General features: G+C 45.0%; 1 protein-coding gene across 1 annotated transcript in view; it reads left to right on the forward strand.

Annotated features, from left to right (window-relative positions):
• The window catches only part of SETDB1 (SET domain bifurcated histone lysine methyltransferase 1), a 23772-nt gene continuing 1265 nt past the window's right edge, over positions 1 to 22507 (forward strand). Inside the window, exons 1-21 of the mRNA XM_039841549.1 lie at positions 1 to 174; positions 1197 to 1467; positions 2029 to 2180; positions 6562 to 6596; positions 7015 to 7114; positions 7743 to 7868; positions 8037 to 8238; positions 8786 to 8859; positions 9744 to 9934; positions 10653 to 10782; positions 11448 to 11613; positions 11705 to 11863; positions 12436 to 12504; positions 12624 to 13205; positions 15300 to 15416; positions 19187 to 19356; positions 19926 to 20554; positions 21149 to 21177; positions 21287 to 21419; positions 21685 to 21850; positions 22207 to 22418. Of these exons, the coding sequence (XP_039697483.1) occupies positions 1208 to 1467; positions 2029 to 2180; positions 6562 to 6596; positions 7015 to 7114; positions 7743 to 7868; positions 8037 to 8238; positions 8786 to 8859; positions 9744 to 9934; positions 10653 to 10782; positions 11448 to 11613; positions 11705 to 11863; positions 12436 to 12504; positions 12624 to 13205; positions 15300 to 15416; positions 19187 to 19356; positions 19926 to 20554; positions 21149 to 21177; positions 21287 to 21419; positions 21685 to 21850; positions 22207 to 22418 (3702 nt within the window). The 5' untranslated portion in view covers positions 1 to 174; positions 1197 to 1207. The remainder of the gene's footprint in view (positions 175 to 1196; positions 1468 to 2028; positions 2181 to 6561; positions 6597 to 7014; positions 7115 to 7742; positions 7869 to 8036; positions 8239 to 8785; positions 8860 to 9743; positions 9935 to 10652; positions 10783 to 11447; positions 11614 to 11704; positions 11864 to 12435; positions 12505 to 12623; positions 13206 to 15299; positions 15417 to 19186; positions 19357 to 19925; positions 20555 to 21148; positions 21178 to 21286; positions 21420 to 21684; positions 21851 to 22206; positions 22419 to 22507) is intronic.

The following is a 22507-nucleotide window of genomic DNA, read 5'->3' on the forward strand; positions in this document are numbered from 1 at the left end:
CGGGCGTCTCTTTCGTTTCCCCTTCCTTCCCTCACGTTTCTTCCCCTCCCCCGCTCCCTTTTCCCTTTCGTTCTCGCCCACAGAGGCCCACCCCTCAGTCGTGAGTCTGGGGTCCGGGTGGCGAAAGAGAGCTATTGTAGCTGGAAGCAGGGAGGTGTGGGTGAATTAATTGAGGTATTTGGAGACCAAAGGCTTGTCTGGACTGTTTTGTTCGTGGGAAGAGGTCGGACGAGGGTGGGAAGGAAGTTTTCCCGGTGAGGCGAGCGGGGGCGGGGTTGAGCTGGGTTTGCCCGGGGGTGGGACGCACCCCTAAAATAGGTAGCACGGGGGTGGGGCGGTGTGTGGGCAGAGGGAAAATGGAGGCGGTGAGAACTGACATTGGGGTCGCATGGCATTCTGACATCAGTTTCGCTTTAACCGTTTGAGCCAAAGAGCAGCAATGTGCAGGCTCTTTAGGTTTTAGGTAGCCGCGTTTTATTCTCAGGTTGCTTTATTTCCCTTTACCTTGGAGAAATCTCTTTGCTGCAGGCTTTTGTGTTTTTAAGCATTATAGACTTTTAAAAAGTCAATTTCCACATGGAAGCAAAGTGATGTAAGGAGAACAAGTAATTAAAAAAATGAGTTATAGACCAACCGCTCTCCTCCAGGTGGAGGTATTTGATCAATAGCAAGCAAACAGATTTATCTCATTAGTCAATTAAGGAATACAAGTCACAGAAATACAGGCGTTCCTCTTTTTATTGCAGTTTGCTTTATTGCACTTAATAGGTGTCACATTTTTTACAAACTGAAGGCAAAGCCCCTCTCCCAGCAAAGCCCCTTCTTTTTTGCAATAGTCGCTTCACTAAGGTGGTCTGGAACCCCAGCCCACAATATCTCCGAGATATGCCTGTATCTTGCTCAGTAAATTGGTTCTCTTCAGTTTCCTAAAACATTATTTCCTGGTAGCTTTCCTATTGCATAATATATGCCCTCTCAAACTTTTAAATCTTATTCAGGCCTATAGTCTGTAGCATAAGATGAGAACTCTACAAAATCTCAGCATCATACTGGAGCATGGAGAGACAGACCATAAAATCAAACCTAATGTATTTGAATAACAAGTAAGGAGTAGGAACGAGTTTTATTATGGGACTGAAATTCTCTATTGTGGTTGTAATGACTCCAGAGATAATTTTAGTTTTTGTTCCATGTAGAGGACAACAGCATGTCCTCCCTCCCTGGCTGCCTTGGTTTGGATGCAGCAACAGCTGCAGTGGAGTCCGAAGAGATTGCAGAGCTGCAGCAAGCAGTGGTTGAGGAGCTGGGTATCTCGATGGAGGAACTTCGGCAGTTCATCGATGAAGAACTGGAAAAGATGGACTGTGTACAGCAACGCAAGAAGCAGTTAGCAGAGTTGGAGACGTGGGTAATACAGAAGGAATCGGAAGTGGCCCATGTTGACCAGCTCTTTGATGATGCGTCCAGGTGAGGACTGCATGGGAAATAGGAAATCTCTCCATTGACAGACAGTTTAAAATATAATTGTTCGTGACACTGTGCCAAGCACTTTGTAAGGCACAGATGTGCAGAACCTTAGTCTTCCTCAAAGGTTAGAGTCCACGTCTTGAGTCCCTTCCACTTCTTCCTTGTGCACACTACTTTAGAACAGGTGGTTTGTTTTCTTAGTAAGATCTGTAAAGAGTTGCTGTCTTATGTAACTGTGGAACATTAATAAGTTCCTAGAGTTCTGTATCTACTCCTAGACTCCCAGAAGTGCCCTAGTTGTCACTTAAAACTCTTTTTCAAATAACAAGGTAAATAATGAGGTATGGTTGAAAGGACCCTATTTTGGGCTTATTGTGGATTTTTGAGGAACTAGTGTGGAAACCACTGTTTAAACATTTTCGTATGGGAAAAGCATTCTGAATTCTAAACAGACTTTGGAATATGGCTGTTTAAATTGAGGTCAGCGTATACTTATGTATAAACTCTAATGGCTCCTACTTCTGCTGGCTTTGACCTTTTCTACGTGTGTTCCAATATTAGGGCAGTGACTAATTGTGAGTCTTTGGTGAAGGACTTTTACTCCAAACTGGGACTACAGTACCGGGACAGTAGCTCCGAGGATGAAGCTTCCCGGCCTACAGAAATAATTGAGATTCCTGATGAAGACGATGATGTCCTCAGTATTGATTCAGGTAAGAGACGAAGCTATGGATAGGAAAGTCTCAGGACTGAAATTGAAATGCTGGGAGATGAGCAGATAGGCGGTAGAAGAGAGGATAAGCCAATGTCACTAAATCATATTTCAAACCTTTGAACTTGTCCGATACAGGGAAAAATAGAGTGTTGTTAGTACCTTACAAGAAGTCCCCTGCGTGCTACTTCCTGATTGACTCACCCTCATTTCACCATTCTGTGTGACCTCTGAATTCTCTTTCTTTATAGGTGGCATTACCACCTATGTACACATCTCAAAACAGCAGATTGTTTGGGTTTTTTTCTATTTTTAAACAGTTTTTTTAAGGTATAATTTACATGCTATAAAATTTACCCACTGTAAGTGTACAATTTGAGTTTTAGTAAATTTATACAGTAGTGCAGTCACCACAATCCAGTTTTAGAATAATTGCATCACCCCAAAATGTTGCCTCATGCCTGTTTGCTCAATCTTTGTTGTCACCCTGAGCAATCACTGATCTGCTTTCTTTCTGTAAAGTTTCACCTTTTCTAGAAATGTCGTATAAATAGAATCACAGTATGTCTTCTTTTGTGTCTCGTTTCTGTCACTTAACAGTGTTTTTGAGGTTCATCTATATTATTACATGTATTATTACATGTAATATTCTGTTATATGGCTGTTCCACATATTGTTACACATTCCTCAAACGATAAACATTTAGATTATTTACGGTTTGAGGCTGTTATGAGTAATGCTGCTATGGAATTTGTATGTCTCCTTGTGGACTTTATGTTTCATGTGTCTTGGATATTCTACCCAGAGTGGAATTGCTAGATCTTATGGTAAGTGTATGTTTGAGTTTTTAAGAAACTGTCATGCTGTTTTCCAAAGTGGCTGTACCATTTTACATTCCCACTAGCAAAGTGTGGGAGTTCCGGTTTCTCTGCAACCTTGTCATTGCTTGGTATTGTCAGTCTTCTATTTTAGCTGTTCTATTGAGTGTGTAGTGTTGTCACATTGTGATCATAGTTTAAATTTCCCCAGAGACATTGAGCATCTTTTCACATACTCATATGTTATTTATGTATGTTCTTTGGGTACATACCTATTCAAATTGTTTGCCTTTTTAAAAAAATTGGATCGTCTCTTTATTATTGACTTAGAAGACGTATTCTACTTTAGGTACAATTTATTTGTCAGATATATTTTACAAGTATTTTCTCCCAGTCTTTTCATTTCCTTAACAGTGTCTTTTGAAGAATAAAAATCTTTAAGGTTGGATCGAGGGTGTTTTTTTGTTTCTTGTGCTTATGGCTGTTCAGTTGTTCTACCACCATTTGTTGAAAAGACTGTTCTTTTGGTACTGGCCATGTAAGTGAGGGTCTGTTTCATCACATTTATCTAAATGCCTGTCTGTATACCAGCACCACACTTTTAATTACTGTAGCTTTATGGTAAGTATTAAAATCACTTTGTTAGCAAAAGGTCTCCGAAGTGTTTTGTATTTCGTATATATTCCAAATTTTATGAACAGCTTGTCAGTTTCTACCAAAGATGTTTTCTTAACCTGCTAGGATTTTAATAGGAACCGTATTGAATCTAAAGATTAATTTGGGGAGTATCGCCTTTTTAACTCATACTGGGTCTTCTGATTCATGAACATCGTACATCTCTCCATGGTATTCTTTTTAATTCTAGTGCGAATGGGATTTCTTAATTTTTTAAATTTCATTTTAGGATCGTTGGTTGATAGGATATAAAAATTATAAAAATAAAGTTGTTTTTGTGTTAATCTTGTAGCCTGTGATCTTATTTAAGTTCACTTATTACTTCTAGAAGCTTTTCGTGGATCCTTTAGGATTTTCTATATACTAGATCATGTCATCTGCAAATAAAGTCAATTTTACTTCATTTCCAGTTGGGATTCCTTTTATTTCTTGTTGTACTCTCTAGAACCTCCAGTACAATGTCGAATAAGGATTTTGAGAGTAGACATCCTTCCCTTGTTTCTGATCTTAGGAGAAAAACATTTGGTCTTTAAGCATTATGATAGCGCTGTAGAGTTTTTGTAGATGTCCTTTATCAGGCTGAGGGAAGTTGCTTCTATTCCTACTTTGCTGAATATTTTTATCATAGCTGGATAGGATTTTAGATTTTGTCAGCTACTTTTTCTCTGTCATCCTCAGATGATCGTATGGCTATATGGCTTTTGTCCTTTATCCTGTTAATAGGGTATATTTTTTGAATGTTAAACCAACCTTGCATTCCTGGAATAAACTACTCTCCCTTTGTTTAGTTTATAATCCTTTTGCCATATTGGATTTGCTAGTATTTTGTTAAGAATTTTTGCACCTGTGTTCATGAGGACTGTTGGTTTGTAGTTTTATTGTTTTGGTATCAGGGTAATGGGCCTTATAAGACGAGTTAGGAAGTGTTCCACCTCCTCCGAGTTTGTGTGGAATGGTATTATTTATTTCTTAAATGTTTCATAAATTCAGCAGTGAGACTGTCTTGACCTGAACTTTTCTTTGTGGGAAGATTTTTTTTTTTTTTAAATAAGCATTTTAGTTTGGAATAATTTTAGATTTACAAAAAAATTGCAAAGATAGTACAGAGTTCCTGCATATCTTTCACCAGTTTCTTCTAATGTTAATATCTTATGTTACTTCGATACTTTGGTCAAAACTAAGAAGCAAACATTGGTACATTATTTGTATCTAAACTTCATACTTTGATTTTTGAACATTTTCTATTCTAGGATCCAGTCCAGGGTACCACACTGAATTGATTGTGGGATTTAATTACTAAGTTATTTTCTTCACCTCACATATATATTTAGATTTTCTTCTCAAGTTGGTTTTATTTGTGTCTTTCTAGGAATTTGTCCATTTCACCTAAATTGTCTAAATTATTGCCTTAGAGTTGTTTATATTATTCCTTTATGATCCTTTTTAATTTCCATAGGTTCTGTAGTGATGTCATTTCTTTCATTCCTGATATTGGTTGTATTTGGATCTCTTTTGTTTTCTCCTTGGTTAGTCTAGCTAAAGTCTTATCAATTTTATTGCCCTTTTCCAAGGAACCTTTTTAATGAGTTCATTGATTTTTCTTTTCTGTTTTTCTGTTTTCTATTTCATTGATTTCTACTCTGATCTTTATTTTTTCCTTCTACTTATTTGGATTTGATTTGCCCTTTTATTGTTTCTTAAAGTGGAGGCTTAGATTATTGATTTTAGACCTTTCTTCCTTTCTACTGTAAACATTTAAAGCTATTCCTTTTAAGCCTTGCTTCACTGTATCTCATAAATTTTTATGTGTTGTATTTTCTTTTTCTTTTAACTCAATTTTTAATTTTCTTTGTGATTTTTCTTTGACCAGTGGATTATTTAGAGGTACATTGTTCATTGTTTGATTTCCAAAGTATTTGGGGCTTTCTCAGATTTCTTTCTGTTGTAAATTAATTTCATTGTGATCAGAAAACATACTTTGTATGATTTCAGTCCTTTAAAATTAGACGTTTTTAATGGCCTAGCATATTATCTGTCCTGGAGAGTGATCCGTGTGTGCTTGAATTGTATTCTGCTGCTGGGGTGTTTTATAAATGCTGCAACAAAAATGAAGTTTGTATGATGAACCACGTATGTATGACTCCGTTTATATGAAATGTCTAGAATAGGCAAATCCGTAGAGACAGAAAATAGATCAACGGTTGCTGGGGGCCGGAGTGGATGGAATGGGGAGTTACTGCTAATGGGCGTTTTTATCACCCCAGAAAGGAAACCCCATACTCATTAGTAGATTTTCTTTTGAGGGTAATGAGGATGTTCTGGAATTAGATAGTGGTGTAGGCCGTACAACCTTGTGAATATACTAAAATCCACTGACTCAAACAGTTTTAAAGTTTTAAAGGGTAAATTTTATGATACGTGAATTATACCTGAATTTAAAAAAAATAAAAATAATGAAGTTTTAAATTTATTTTCTTCGTTGCACTAGCCACGTTTCATTTTCTTAGCCACATGTTAACAGATTAGATGGTGCACATATGGAACAATTCTATCATAGCAAGAAGTCCTATGGTACAGTACTACTCAAGAATAAACATTTTTGCTTAATTTATTGACCACATCTCAGTTTTCACATTATTCAGATAATCCATAAGTAAATTATTGTTATAAAAATTCAAATATATAGTGGAAACCCCAGGTAAGCACTGTTACCTATTTGCTGTATCTCTCCGGACCCTTTTGGTACTTTTAGATATATATCTATATCTTCATTGCAGTTGTTACTGAGAGTACTTCCCTGATAATGTTTTTAAGTGGCTTAGTTCTTGACTTCTTGGAAATTCTTATTTATAAATATCTTATGCTCATTAGAGTTTTTCTCATCCATAGGTGATGCCGGGAGCAGAACTCCAAAAGACCAGAAGGTGAATTGGAATGGGCAGGGGAAGGGCGAGAGAAAATATAAAAATGGGAGACACTTTTGACTTGACCATTCAGTCAGTTCAGCCATTGACATATAATCATTCACCCTGTAGACAGCCTTGTGGGTTGCAGTCCTCTGACAGACAGTAAAAGAATGTGAAAGAGGTTACTTAGAGGTGCATGCGCTGAAGTGCTATATGAATATAGAATTTGGCAGTGACCCACCAGGTGACATTAATCAAGGAAGGCTGATTTCTGAACGATTTGTAAGAAAGTGCAGTTTGCCTGATAAAGTAACCATAAGTATCCAAACATAACTATTTCTGTTTTACTTTTTGGGAGACAAGTTATTTTTTATTCTAAAGTTATTCCTAACCCATGCTATTTTAAAACTTATTCCCCTCATCCCCTTCCTCACAGCTCCGTGAAGCTATGGCTGCCTTAAGGAAGTCGGCTCAGGATGTCCAGAAGTTCATGGATGCTGTCAACAAGAAGAGCAGTTCCCAAGAGCTGCACAAAGGTAGAGTCAGGAGGTACCTCAGTACAAGTGGGGGTGAAGCCACAGAGATTTCATGGATAACTGGCTTTGTTTTGGCATCTGAGAACCTTCTCTACTTCCGTTGGGTTCTTCTAACGCTGCAGGCTATATAAGTCAGTATAAGATTGTGATTTTATTTTTCCTTGTCCTCTTAAGTCTTTTGCCTATGTGTGATGGCTTTCTCCAAATACCTTTTTAGCTCATGTCTACTTCCAGATGGAGTTCAGAGAGAAGCGATTAATTCAAACACTTACAAAGCAGTTTGAAGGAAACTTTGTAGACTGGGGCTCTTAGGAGAAAATGTTTTATAAATGCTTCTTTGCGTTTAATGGTAGTTAATATTGTTGCTAATAAGGAGTTGGAAACATTGGCTTAAAGGGAGGTGTTCTGGAATTACATGTGACTTTCAGTTACTCAGCTTTTTCTGTTAGCGTAACAGTTGAGTCAGCCGTGTCCTCTGTTGCTGGCCCATAGCCAAGAGAGCGGCACAAGTGGCCAAGGATCAGCGATTGCCTCGTTCTCCCTGATTACCTTGCTGCCCTCTTCACTCTTCCATTCTCTCCCCTGTTCGTGTCCTGCCTCTTTATAACAACTTTGTTTTCTTCTGTAGGAACCCTGAGTCAGATGTCTGGAGAACTGAGCAAAGATGGTGACCTGATAGTCAGCATGCGCATTCTGGGCAAGAAGAGAACCAAGACTTGGCACAAAGGCACCCTTATTGCCATCCAGACGGTTGGTATGTTCAGGCTAGAGGAGGAAGCATTGAGCGTCAGCCTGCAGGTCTCCATTGTTGATCGTTTCTTTTCCCCGCAGACTTGCCTCTCGTCTCTTCCTTAGTAGTCAGGATTTACACAGAAACCGATGGCTTTTAAAAGTTTTTTGTTTGCCTTTCCCTTCTACTTAGGGCCGGGAAAGAAGTACAAGGTGAAATTTGACAACAAAGGAAAGAGCCTGCTGTCGGGGAACCACATTGCCTATGATTACCACCCTCCTGCTGACAAGCTGTATGTGGGCAGTCGAGTGGTGGCCAAATACAAAGATGGCAATCAGGTCTGGCTCTATGCTGGCATTGTAGCTGAGACGCCGAACGTCAAAAACAAGCTCAGGTACCTGGACAGAGGATCGCACAGAGCGCGGAGGCCGGGAACACAGCGCCTGCCCTGTTCAAGCCATAGTCCAGAGCTTACAATTAGCCTTCATGCTCTTAGTCCCCAGTGGCCAGAAACCCACCTCTTTCTTTGCCACAGGCGTCATATGGGTGATTTTCTCTTTCTCCTTTTTGTTCCTTTTCTCAAGGAGAACACTCAGAAGAAATCTAGGAGAGAGGACTCAGGGTTGATTAATGGTCAGAGAAATAGGGAATTCACATAGAAGTGAAGGGGAGAAGTAATGGTGTTCAGAATAGGAATCTGAAAGCAGAATAAGAATAAATAGCTTTTGGAAAAGTGGGGGTGTGTTGGTTAGATCAAGGGAACATTCTTAACGCTTGGGGAGGGAAGAAAGCGTAACGAGAAGAAGGTAGTTGACTGACTGGAACTCCTCTCTGCAGTGTGTCCTGTTTGCTGCAGAGGAGTGGAACCTGTGACGGATAACGTCTGTAGGTCATGTTTAACGTAACGCCCTGATCTTTCCACCATCCCTGTTTCCTTACAGGTTTCTCATTTTCTTTGATGATGGCTACGCTTCCTATGTCACACAGTCCGAACTGTATCCCATTTGCCGGCCACGTGAGTGTTCTTCCTTTCTTCCTTAGTTCTGTCCATCTTCCTCTGCCTTGTAGTTCTTCTAAAGACAACCCGTTGAAAACCCCTAGCGTTTTTGGTGCTTCAGTCTCAAAGAGTGTAAGTTCGATGAATAAAACCGTTGGGAGATACAGTTTTATTTGTTTATCTCTAATGCTGGGTCTTTGTGGCCAACGAGTGAAACATTGGAAGGTCATGACTGACATTGGGTGGGTACCCATACTGTAGATGTGTTTCGATTTCATTTCTAAGTGACAAGTATGAGACGGTGGTACTGCTTTCCTAGAGTGTGTCTAAGTCTGCGGTCTCCATAGCGCTTTCTACATAAGCTGTGTAAGATCAAGGCTTTGTGATGTTCTCTGTGCCGCGACTGGCTTGGGGACAGATTCCTACAGAAGCAACAGTTTTTAATTGTTGGAGAGTCAACTAACACTGTTGTTTTCACATAACGTGGCAGCGAATGCATCCAGGAACCCTTAAAAGCCTGATAAAGAATGAGAAGGAAGGACAAATTTTTTTTTATCAATTTCATGATGCCACCTGATCTTTTTTGATTTACTGCTAGACGTACATCAATGTAGCAAGAATTTCCACTTGAATTTTCCTAAGTAGAAACATTCTCTTTTTTATGAAATGAGGACTCCCCTGTATATGCGTATTGCTTTTTTTTAGTATTTCCTTGATTTGCGTGAGCGTTTACACATTAGGTTCAGTACCTTTAGGTGATGTTAGTTTTGCTCCCCTCGAGGTTATGATTTCTTCATTTATTTTTCCGTCCCTCTCAACTTAAAAAATGCCAAACCAACCATTTTTCCTATCAAGAGGTGCCCTACCTGCCCCCTCTCAGCCCCGCTTCTTCCTTGGGACAGTGAAAAAGACTTGGGAGGACATAGAAGACATCTCCTGCCGAGATTTCATTGAGGAGTACATCACTGCTTATCCCAACCGTCCCATGGTGCTGCTCAAGAGCGGCCAGCTCATCAAGACCGAGTGGGAAGGCACGTGGTGGAAGTCCCGGGTTGAGGAGGTGGACGGCAGCTTGGTCAGGATCCTCTTCCTGGTACTGCCCTTCCCTAGGGTTTTGGGGGCAGGGGTCCGGGAGGGGTGGGGGAGCGTAAGAGACAATGAGGATGGTTTTGTAAAACTTGACGGTTTTCCTCTTTCTTATTCTCCTGTCCGTTCTCACTGTTTGGGGTCAAGTTTTACTTTGTCCTTTTTGTTCCTCTGTGGGTGGCGGTTGAAAATAAACTCCCTGAATTTAATTACAGTACTAACCTGCACGGTGGCGGTTTGGGTTGTTTTCTCTACAAGTATTCACATTGCACGTGGGGACGGAGAAAGCATCCAGTCCATTTGTCCATGGTTGGAGATTTGGTAGCGTAGTGGGACAAGGAAGTAGGGATCAAGGAATTGGGCTTACTGATCTTTCAAGGCCCAGTTTAACCCGTAGATCTTATGTACCCATCCTTTTCTCCCTTTTCACGCCTTACTTAGGATTATATTTTTTCCCTGAGGTATCCTAGTTTTTTGTTTCTAAGGCCTTATTATCCTGGTCATGTTTCTCAGTAAAAACATGTAGCACTCCTGACATTTCTTAAGGAATACCTGTTTTTCTGACTTGTATTTCTGATGCCTGTCGCGGAGCCCGGCACAGTTTATTGAGGGCTCCTCGAGGAGTTTTTTCTGAGGAGGCACATGGTGTGTATTCTGCACAAATTGCAGGGGTGCCTTAGTCATTAACACATTTCCCCCGCCCTTCCTTCCTCCCAACCTGCCAGGACGACAAAAGGTGTGAATGGATCTACCGAGGCTCCACGCGGCTGGAGCCCATGTTCAGCATGAAGACGTCCTCGGCCTCCGCACTGGAGAAGAAGCACGGAGGACAGCTCAGGACACGTCCGAACATGGGTATGTGGCCCAAAAGATCCTGGGGACGGGGGAAGTGGACCGGCCAGCAAAGGAGACCGTATACAATGGCTGTCCTTTGTTTACCAGGATGACACTGGTTCAGTGGAAACAGGATGTGTGCCCTGAGTTTTCCAGTAGTGGTGATAGGTTTGAGGTGCTGCCTCCACATGCTGTGGCTGTCATTCGTTCTAAGCAACCACATAAACGTCTGGACTGACTGGCTTGGATTAGGGGTTAGGGGCGTTGGTGGGAGTAGTGATCTCTGGTACTCCCACGCAGGTTATCCGCTGTTCGTTATCTGTGGTCAGCTTTTTCAAAACCCAAACTGTTTTTGTTTTCTAATGTTCCTGGCATACTTTCTGGTTGATTTCTCCCGACTACACTAGTTGATCAAAGAATGTATTTTTGAAAATTTTCACCGAAACATTGTTACTAACATAAATCATCTGAGGCAGGAAGATAAAGCCTTATTTAAGTCAAAGTCAGCCTGTGCCAGTATTCCCACTCATTGGTGTGTAAATATTGGGAACCTACGGTCTTAGCACTTCATCAGAATGTTTGTATTTATGCTTTTTTGCATTACGTAAATTGAGGATCAGGTGTGTGCTTGAGTATAGGTGACACAGCTGTCATCTTCTCAATGGTCAGTTTCCTTTTTCCTATAGGTGCTGTGAGGAGCAAAGGCCCTGTGGTCCAGTATACCCAGGATCTGACCAGCACTGGAACCCAGTTTAAGCCAATGGAGCTCCCACAGCCTGCAGCCCCACCCGCCCCACCCGGTCCACCCACCCCACCTGCTCCACCTCTGTCCCCCCAGGCAGGTGACATTGAGTGAGTGCTGTTCCTTCTTTTTTTGTCAGTTTCTTTCATAGTTTATGCTCTCTGCATCCTTTACCATATGATGTCTTCTTTAATCTCCCAGAAGCTTAGAAAGCCAGCTTGCTCAGTCACGGAAGCAGGTGGCCAAAAAGAGCACGTCTTTCCGGCCAGGATCTGTGGGCTCTGGTCACTCCTCCCCCGCGTCCCCTGCACTCAGTGAAAATGTTTCCAGTGGGAAACCTGGAATCAACCAGACATATAGGTGAGAAAAATCTCAGCCTCTCTGGTGGAGATGGGCTGTGTGGACAGAGTGGTCACTTATAGGGAGGTTCTTTGGTTCCAAGGGGTTTTGTTAAGGCTATGATGGTGAGGAGTTTGGACTTGAAAGCTTTAACCTTGGAAGTTTCCAAGAAATAGAACGTAAACATAATTAAAATAGAAACTAGGTGCCTAGAAATTCAGAATCACCAGAAAGTCATTTGTTAAAACTTATCGAATGTGGCGTAATCGTTGCCACAATGAAGAGGGACACTACAGCCTCTTTCCTTGAATCATGGGAGTCAGAACGTTTATAGGTCATAGCAGGAAAAAAAAGCATCGGTAGAAGCTCGAAGTCCACTTCCATAATTTACAGGCAAAAAGAAATTTTAGGACACAGTACACACACTTGAAATAGATTACCGGTCAGTGATGAGTAACCAGGACACTTCCCTGTCCAGGCTTTTTGGTAAAGCGAGGGAAAAGCTGACTAGAGGAGTGGTTGAGCCAGCTGGAGGAGTGATTACACAACAGAGTTCCTGTCACGTTCTCACCTGATCTTGCTCTCATCCGCAGATCACCTTTGGGCTCAACCTCTGCTTCAGCGCCATCAGGACCGCCAGCACCCTCAGCACCCTCAGCTCCGTCCGGCACCCTCGGCTCCTCGGCTCCCTCGGCTCCTCGGCTCCTTCGTTCCTCAGCTCCCTCCAGCTCCCTCCAGGTCCCCGGCCCCCTGCTCCCCGGCCCTATACATTCCTCCCCAGCTCCCCAGCCCTCCCAGCCTTCCATGGCATGCTAGAGCGGGCCCCGGCAGAGCCCTCCTACCGCGCCCCCATGGAGAAGCTTTTCTACTTACCTCACGTCTGCAGCTATACGTGTCTGTCCCGAGTCAGACCCATACTAAGTGAGCAGTACCGGGGCAAGAACCCTCTGCTAGTCCCGCTCCTGTATGACTTCCGGCGGATGACAGCCCGGCGGCGGGTTAACCGCAAGATGGGCTTTCACGTTATCTATAAGACACCCTGTGGCCTCTGTCTTCGGACAATGCAGGAGATCGAGCGCTACCTTTTTGAGACTGGTTGTGACTTCCTCTTCCTGGAGATGTTCTGTTTGGATCCGTATGTTCTCGTGGACCGGAAGTTTCAGCCCTATAAGCCTTTCTACTATATTTTGGACATCACCTATGGGAAAGAAGATGTTCCCCTATCCTGTGTCAATGAGATTGACACAACACCCCCACCCCAGGTGGCCTACAGCAAGGAACGAATCCCGGGCAAAGGTGTTTTCATTAACACAGGCCCCGAATTTCTGGTCGGCTGTGACTGCAAGGATGGGTGCCGGGACAAGTGAGTTGGTAGGGGTATTNACCTGCTCCACCTCTGTCCCCCCAGGCAGGTGACATTGAGTGAGTGCTGTTCCTTCTTTTTTTGTCAGTTTCTTTCATAGTTTATGCTCTCTGCATCCTTTACCATATGATGTCTTCTTTAATCTCCCAGAAGCTTAGAAAGCCAGCTTGCTCAGTCACGGAAGCAGGTGGCCAAAAAGAGCACGTCTTTCCGGCCAGGATCTGTGGGCTCTGGTCACTCCTCCCCCGCGTCCCCTGCACTCAGTGAAAATGTTTCCAGTGGGAAACCTGGAATCAACCAGACATATAGGTGAGAAAAATCTCAGCCTCTCTGGTGGAGATGGGCTGTGTGGACAGAGTGGTCACTTATAGGGAGGTTCTTTGGTTCCAAGGGGTTTTGTTAAGGCTATGATGGTGAGGAGTTTGGACTTGAAAGCTTTAACCTTGGAAGTTTCCAAGAAATAGAACGTAAACATAATTAAAATAGAAACTAGGTGCCTAGAAATTCAGAATCACCAGAAAGTCATTTGTTAAAACTTATCGAATGTGGCGTAATCGTTGCCACAATGAAGAGGGACACTACAGCCTCTTTCCTTGAATCATGGGAGTCAGAACGTTTATAGGTCATAGCAGGAAAAAAAAGCATCGGTAGAAGCTCGAAGTCCACTTCCATAATTTACAGGCAAAAAGAAATTTTAGGACACGGTACACACACTTGAAATAGATTACCGGTCAGTGATGAGTAACCAGGACACTTCCCTGTCCAGGCTTTTTGGTAAAGCGAGGGAAAAGCTGACTAGAGGAGTGGTTGAGCCAGCTGGAGGAGTGATTACACAACAGAGTTCCTGTCACGTTCTCACCTGATCTTGCTCTCATCCGCAGATCACCTTTGGGCTCAACCTCTGCTTCAGCGCCATCAGGACCGCCAGCACCCTCAGCACCCTCAGCTGGCCTGCTGCCAGCCACTCCCCAAGCCTCAGAAGCTCCCCTGGGAAGCCCTGGGCCCTTCAGTTCCCCACTTCTGGCATCCCCCGCCCCTGCTCCCCCGCCTCCTGTCTCCCCTGGCTCCCCCCTGCTCCTCCCAGCGCCTCCCAGCCCTCCCAGCCTTCCATGGCATGCTAGAGCGGGCCCCGGCAGAGCCCTCCTACCGCGCCCCCATGGAGAAGCTTTTCTACTTACCTCACGTCTGCAGCTATACGTGTCTGTCCCGAGTCAGACCCATACTAAGTGAGCAGTACCGGGGCAAGAACCCTCTGCTAGTCCCGCTCCTGTATGACTTCCGGCGGATGACAGCCCGGCGGCGGGTTAACCGCAAGATGGGCTTTCACGTTATCTATAAGACACCCTGTGGCCTCTGTCTTCGGACAATGCAGGAGATCGAGCGCTACCTTTTTGAGACTGGTTGTGACTTCCTCTTCCTGGAGATGTTCTGTTTGGATCCGTATGTTCTCGTGGACCGGAAGTTTCAGCCCTATAAGCCTTTCTACTATATTTTGGACATCACCTATGGGAAAGAAGATGTTCCCCTATCCTGTGTCAATGAGATTGACACAACACCCCCACCCCAGGTGGCCTACAGCAAGGAACGAATCCCGGGCAAGGGTGTTTTCATTAACACAGGCCCCGAATTTCTGGTCGGCTGTGACTGCAAGGATGGGTGCCGGGACAAGTGAGTTGGTAGGGGTATTGCCAGCCCTGCCATTCACCGCCGCCTCTGCCTTGTATCTGTGTTTCTCTCCCCTTCCCTCACCTCCTTGTACCTCCTCCCTCAGCTGGAGCGCTTGCCTTTATGCTTCCGTGAAAGCTATGAGCTAGGGATGCTGGGGTTGCCCCGGCCCTGCACGACCCTGAGTGCACGTGTCGCGTTTGCTGCTTGCTCCGAGTCTCCTCCTTCTCCTCTGCCTCGCTCCACCATGCTTTCGGTGTCATTCTCTGTCTGTTTTCTCACGCTGTCATCTTACTTCGTCTTTTCCTTTCTCATTTATGTGTTTGAGAGAAGAAAATGAAATTTCACTACCTTATCGCCATCCTTTTAGTACTTCTTGCCTCTAGAGAAAGTCTCATGGCTCTAGCTGTCCTTTTCTGTCTCATACAGGTCCAAGTGCGCCTGTCATCAGCTAACTATCCAGGCTACAGCCTGCACCCCAGGCGGCCAAATCAACCCAAACTCTGGCTACCAGTACAAGAGGCTAGAAGAGTGTCTGCCCACCGGGTGAGTGGTCAGGGCGAGGCGAGGCGCCGCAGACTGCGGGGCGTGTTCTTGGTTTTCTCTGCTCGCAGGAACCACCAGTATTCTAAACATTGGAACCAGAAATAGAATAACCGAAACAGGCATTTCATCAATTAAATCTTATGAAATCCAGGCACGTTTCTTCCTTGGGCTTTCTTTGAGACAAAGACACAATGCCTGAATACAGTGTCTAGCAATTTTCTGTTGCAGTCAGAGGTAATCTTAATTTTATAGCTGTATGAGTGTCTAATAGATTGTGATTTACTGTGGCAAGTGAGATGCATTCAGAGAGGAGAAGATGGCAGAGACCTGATTATTTAGGACTTTGTAAATCGAATAAAAACTGTAGTCAAATTCATGGTGCGATAGGAAACTTGGAGAATTTTAAGGAGTCAAATGATCTGCCTTTTGAAGATTAGATTGGCTTCTGTATGGACAATAGATTGTAGAGCAGCAAAAGAAGAATTTGGAAGGTCAGTTAGGAGATATAAGTGAGAGGGGGTGGTTGCTGGGGCTGGACTAAAACGAAAGTGTCCGTAGGGATGGAAGAAAGATTCGGGGTGCAGTGGAGGTAGAGCCACAGAACTAGGCAGATCGACTGTAGAGTAGAGGAGGAAAGAAACAACCAAGGACAGTTCCTACATTGTATATTTGAGCAACTAAGTGGATGTCGGTGCTTTTTACTGAGCTGGAGGACGATAGGAGTCGAGGTCGGAGTGAAATTCCGCTTCTGTTCTAGCCATGTGACGTTTGAGATGCATGTTAGACAGTCCAAGTGGAAGCGCCCAGGCAATGAGGTTTCCGAGACGTGTAAAGGCTGCGTAGAGTGGTATTTAAAGTTTGGATGGGTTCACTTAGAGTATTGGTGTCAGAAGAGAAGGGGGCCTGAGAGTGAGCCCCAGGCTCTGCACCCAGAGATCGAGCAGTGGAGATGCAGCCAGCATGTGAGGGTGAGGACAGGTCAGGGGAAAGAGGACAGTGAAGGACTGGGACGTAACCTAGTAAAGCGGTTCCATAAGATCGTGTGTGCTGATGAGCCTAGTGCTCCAGATGCGTAAGTAGTAGAACAGAACAGAGGACAAGGACATCAGTGAAATAATGCACATGTTTTCCTATAACAGAAGGGTCTGTGTTTCCAAATTAAAAGAGCCAATCGGGTCCCAGCACAATGGATGAAAATAGGTCCCCACTAAAACTCCAGGTAATAAAATGTGATCACTGGTCCCACAGAACACTGAGGACAAAAGGAAAATCCGAAAAGCTTCTAGAGAGAAGAAATAGATTACCGAAAAAAAAAAAAAAGATTTAAAATGACTTCAGCCTTCTCAAAATAAAATTGGAAGCTAGATGGCAATTAAGGAATCCTTTCAGAACGCTAAGGAAAAATTACTTCTTAGAGTTCTAAACCCGAGCAGACTATGAGTGGAGTGTTAAAGTAGGCCAAAGGCGTATGAAACGCCTCGAAAATTTCCATTATTCCTCTTCGCAGAAAATTACTGAAAATGTTTACTCAAGTGAGGGGAGAAAGTCAAGAGAGAGGAGGGCATATGGATTCAAGAAACAGGATCCAACTCAGAAGAGGGGCGAGGGGAATTCCACAGATGACAGTGCAGGGGAGGAGGCTTCCAGGCCGACAGCTGTGTGCCTGGGGTAGAGAACAGCCAGGATGGCAGCAGGCCAGACCCGGCTGCAGGAGATACTTCGGGAAAACGAACAGTTTGATAAAAAACCTTCTGTGTGCAAGTATGTTCAGAGCAGATCGAGACACTGGGGAAATCAGGAGATGAATTTGTGCTGAATACATATTAAAAACAAGCAAAGGAAAAGATAGTTACTAGCTTTAGCTGCATCACTGTAGTAGTTAGTTTTCATCATAAGCAACATTTGAATCTTTTAACACCATTTATAGACTTAATAATGCTGGGTGGTAGATGAGTGTTCATTGTACATTTTTTATATGTTTGAAACATTTCATAAAAACGTTTTCAAATAACCACAAATGATAATGTCGCTTCCCTGCTGAAAACTTTCTAAGAGCTTCACTACTACACTTTGCATTTTATTCCGGCTCTTAATCTTGGGTCACAGGACACTGTACTATCTTACTCCTTATCTCTCTCCCTCCAGAACTGTTCCAGCCACACAGATACCCTTCAGTTCTGGATCCAGGTCACACAGTGCTTGCCAGCCTACCTCGAGGCCCTCTGCGCCTCCTGTGCCCCCTTCTTGGCCTCCTTCCACTGTTCTCTGCAGTTATCTTCTTTAACCTTCAACTCCTTCAGCTTGAGTCTCACCTCCTCAGAGAAAACTCTCCTGGTCCCTCTAAAACTAGGTCATCTTCACTCCCTTAGTTCTCTCATTGAGCACCCTGTTTGTGTCCTTCATAGCATCTGTGACGACTTTTGTCTCTTCTATTTGGTGACTTGTTTCTGTCCTGTCTTTTCCATTAGAATCTAAGCTCCATGAGGTGGGGAACCTCATCTGTCTTGCTCCTCGTGGTATCATCAGCAACTAGTTACCCTGTGCCTGTCACGTAGTAACAACTCAAACAAATTTTGAGTGAATGATCTCAGTGTAGCTACTCAGAAAGTTTCATCTAGTGGTGATTAAACCTGAGTCCAAATTCTGGTCTCATCCCTCCCAAACTGATCCTGTTTTATCAGTAAACGGAGAATATGAGCGCCAAGCCCCCATCCCCATCCCCATCCCCATCCCCAAGGGGGTTTTAAGGCACTGAACAAAGTTGTTTCTTGATACGGTTCTGTGGTGGTTTCATGAAAATTCATTGAGCTGTAGACATGTCTCTCTTTTTCTCTGTGCGCTTTATGCTTTAATGATCTTCTTAAAGTTAAAAAAAAAAACCTTTTAGGGCTACTTTGAGGATAGACTAAGAGAATGGAAGTAAAGCATTGACGTAACGCCGGACGGAGCAGTCGTTCGGTAAATGGAAGCCGCTCTTAACACCTCTGCCAGAAAGAAACAGCTAATGCCACCGCCAGCTCATGGGATGTGGTCCTCTCCCTTTAATCTACATGCCAGGAAAATAAGTAACGTCCTAACACTGAGCGCGGCAGGTAGAGCAGAAACACCGATACCTGAAAAGATGTTTTCTCACTGTAACTGCCTCCTTTAATGTTGACTAACTTCAGTAGTTTGCTTTAAAAATAGTTATTAAATTTCTTAAACTAGCTATAGAAGATGAGCTCCCTGAGGTGACAGTTTATCAACTTTTCCACTGCTGTGTCCCCAGTGTCTAGCACAGCTCTTGGCCTTTTCATAAATGTTGAGAGTAGAGGAATGAAACTCAGTGTCACCAAAAAAGAGAATCCCGTGAACTTGAGCGCCAGTTCCTCCTCTTGACTCCTTTGGCATCTATTGTGTTGGCTTCTGTTTTTCTTACACATCTTTATTTGAAGCGTCTGTTTCTACAAGTTGGCCTAGCTTATCTACCTATTTTCGTGGCTCTTAATCTGTGTTCACGTCATAGTTGCTTAGCTTTTCTCTAGGTTAGTCATTCTGGTATTCACTGTTACTAACTGTAGTGCTATAAATATCTATAAATCACTTTTCCCCCTTCCAAATTATTTCCTTGGGCTATATTCCCAAATGCATCAGAGCACAGGCAGTTCTGTAAATCTGCTCACTTAGTCACTGCCTAAGTGATGACGGCACCTTGAGAGTCATAACAGTTCTGTGGATTTAATGGATGCTCTAGTGGTCATGTCTTGATTGATTTTATTGTAATTTCCCAGAGTTTATGAGTGTAACAAACGCTGCAATTGTGACCCAAACATGTGCACAAACCGGTTGGTGCAGCATGGACTACAGGTTCGGCTACAGCTGTTCAAGACGCAGAACAAGGGCTGGGGTATCCGCTGCTTGGATGACATTGCCAAGGGCTCCTTTGTCTGTATTTATGCAGGTTGGTGATGAAAGGTTTGCTTTCCTGGGTTAGGACGTGGTGGGGAATCGAATCAGACAAGTTTGAACGTAAGAAAAAATGCTTGACGTGGGAACTGGGAGTAAGAGGCCGGGATTTTCTTCTGTTAAGAACATGACAAGTGATGTGCTTGTCCGGGTGGACGAGGGAGGGACAAAAGTGCTTCTTCATAAGGATGAGAATGACAAAAGACGAAATCGTGGATGTGAGGTTTCAGAGGGACGTGACAGCAGAGTGCGGGGTAGCATTTCTCCCACGTCACTGCCCCATCACTCCACTGCACCCTGAGGGCCTTCAGTGCAGCCGAGAGCTCGCTCTCTCTAAACAAAGAGGAAGAATGGGAAGGCAGGAAGGGCAAGATTTAAGACTGCAGTAAGCTCCCTGTACTCTCCCGCTGAAGACACGAAGGAGGAGGTGTCACCAGAGAAGTGAGACCCCACGTTGGGGGCGTTTGACTCTGTGCGGGTGGGCTGGGTGCTGATGGAATGACCCCTGTTCTTTCCAAAAGAGCCTCATGACCCTGGAAGGCCTTTAATTCTCTTCCTTCCCAGGCAAAATTCTGACAGATGACTTCGCAGACAAAGAGGGCCTGGAAATGGGCGATGAGTACTTCGCCAACCTGGACCACATCGAGAGCGTGGAGAACTTCAAGGAAGGATACGAGAGTGATGCCCCCTGTTCCTCTGACAGCAGTGGGGTAGACCTGAAGGACCAGGAGGATGGCAACAGCGGCACAGAGGACCCCGAGGAGTCCAACGACGATAGCTCAGATGATAACTTCTGTAAGGACGAGGACTTCAGCACCAGCTCAGTGTGGCGCAGCTATGCCACCCGGCGGCAGACCCGGGGCCAAAAAGAAAACGGAGTGTCTGAGACGGCGTCCAAGGACTCGCGCCCCCCAGACCTCGGGCCCCCACATATTCCCGTCCCTCTGGCGATCCCCATGGGTGGCTGCAATCCACCTTCCTCTGAAGAGACACCCAAGAACAAGGTGGCTTCCTGGTTGAGCTGCAATAGTGTCAGCGAAGGTGGCTTTGCTGACTCCGACAGCCATTCATCCTTCAAGACTAGCGAAGGTGGGGAAGGCCGGGCAGCGGGAGGCAGAGGGGAAGCTGAGAAGGCCTCCACCTCAGGGCTGGGCCTCAAGGATGAGGGAGACATCAAGCCGGCCAAGAAAGAGGTAAGCGATGACAGAAAGCTCTGAGCAGTGGCTTCTGTGTAACTGCACTGTGGGGGCAAACATGGCGGCAGTCTCACCATGAGGCCTCTCGCGTCGATTATTTACTTGATGGTTATTTCTCTGGCAAACACGATTATCTTCCCATCATGTTTAAAGAACCAAATTATTTTAAAGTCAACCTGCCCGGTTGGTTCATTCCATAGTGAAAGATTTCTAAGTGCTTTTTTAATTGAATGCTATTTCAGGTTATCTCCATTTCTTTTCAGAGTAGAGAAAAAAGAATTTGAAATGTATTTTGAATGATGTTGAGACTTACCACGTCACAGGTAGTGAACCGTGTCCCTCGTCCCCATGGGACCGCTGCCCACGGTGTTTCTGTGAACCTTTTATGCTCTACTGTCGGGAAGGTCGAAGACCTCTCCCAGGGGGTCTGCCGATGAGCAGAGGGGCGTTGCTGTCAAGTTGCACGCACACCTCAGAGTGCGCCTTGCACTGGCTAACGTCTGTGGAGGTCATTTGAGATGAGGTCTAAGTGTTAGATTCGCTGCCTAGGACCACAAACACACTTAACCCTTCACTTGCGCTCTCTTCCAGGACCCTGATGACCGAAACAAGATGTCAGTGTAAGTTCCTCCTTTTGACCCGTTTTCCAAACCCGCCTGCTCACCTCAAGCCTACAGAAGCAGCCAGAGAAACAGCCAGTAACCTGACCCCTCTCATTCCTCCCGCCAGCGTTATGGAGAGCGCTCGGAACTACGGTTACAATCCTTCTCCCATGAAGACGGAAGGCCTTCGGCGCCCACCGAGTAAGACGAGTATGCATCAGAGCCGACGCCTGCTGGCCTCAGCTCAGCCCCATGCCGATGTGAGTGGCTGCCCCCCGACATCTGTTCTCTTCGGGGTCCGAGTGAAGGAACGTCTTCCCCCCTCGTCAGGCCCGTCACCATAATTACTGCCAAAGCTGTTCTTGCTGTTTTGGCCTCTGCTTCCTGCCTCGTTTTCCTTCGTCCAGCGCCTGCCCCTCCCCCTTGCCGTAGCCTCAGCCCACTTCTGCCTGACTAAAAGCAAGGGCGCAGAGGGGTCCTCTCCGTTTGCTCCCCTTCCGTCCTCTGATCCCTCCGCCTCCCCAGGATGTGCTGACGCTGTCCAGCAGCACAGAAAGTGAGGGAGACAGCGGCGCCAGCCGGAAGCCCGCTGCCGGTCAGACTGCAGCCACAGCGGTTGACAGCGACGACATCCAGACCATTTCTTCCGGCTCTGAAGGCGACGACTTTGAGGACAAGAAGAACATGTCCGGTAGTCGGGAAGGATTCGGGGTGATAGCAGGAGCCATAGCAAAGTTGGGGTCGAGGATTTTTAAAAGAAGCTAAAGAAGCAGGGGGAAGATTGAGACCCTAAGAGTCGACAGGTCTCTAGGAGGGCTCCCTGGCTCCCAGCTGGGCCGGGATACTGTGCGACGCGGCCCCTTCCTCTCCTTTCCTGTCCCCTTCTCTTCCCTCAGCTCCCTTCTCCAGCAGCTCTAACTCTGCTGCGACAAACGGCCACTGACAGTCTCAGCTGGTTATTCCAAAGTTGCAGCGGGCACGTGAAATGGGGGTAGCATATCCAGTCATGCGTTGAGGGGTCCTGACCCTGTTCCCTTTCCTGTCCAGGTCCAATGAAGCGCCAGGTGGCAGTGAAATCAACACGAGGCTTTGCTCTTAAGTCGACCCACGGGATCGCCATTAAGTCAACCAACATGGCGTCCGTGGAGAAGGGAGAAAGCGCCCCCGTTCGTAAGAACACACGCCAGTTCTACGACGGGGAGGAGTCTTGCTACATCATCGACGCCAAGCTCGAAGGCAACCTGGGCCGCTACCTCAACGTGAGACCCCTTTCCCTCGCCTCTAGACGCCGGGTTATTCCATGGTCCTCACATTTTTAGTGCTTTTAACACGACTATATAAACTCACC

Source organism: Pteropus medius, unplaced genomic scaffold, assembly GCF_902729225.1.
Source record: "Pteropus medius unplaced genomic scaffold, Ma_sr-lr_union100, whole genome shotgun sequence".
Lineage (NCBI taxonomy): Eukaryota > Metazoa > Chordata > Mammalia > Chiroptera > Pteropodidae > Pteropus > Pteropus medius.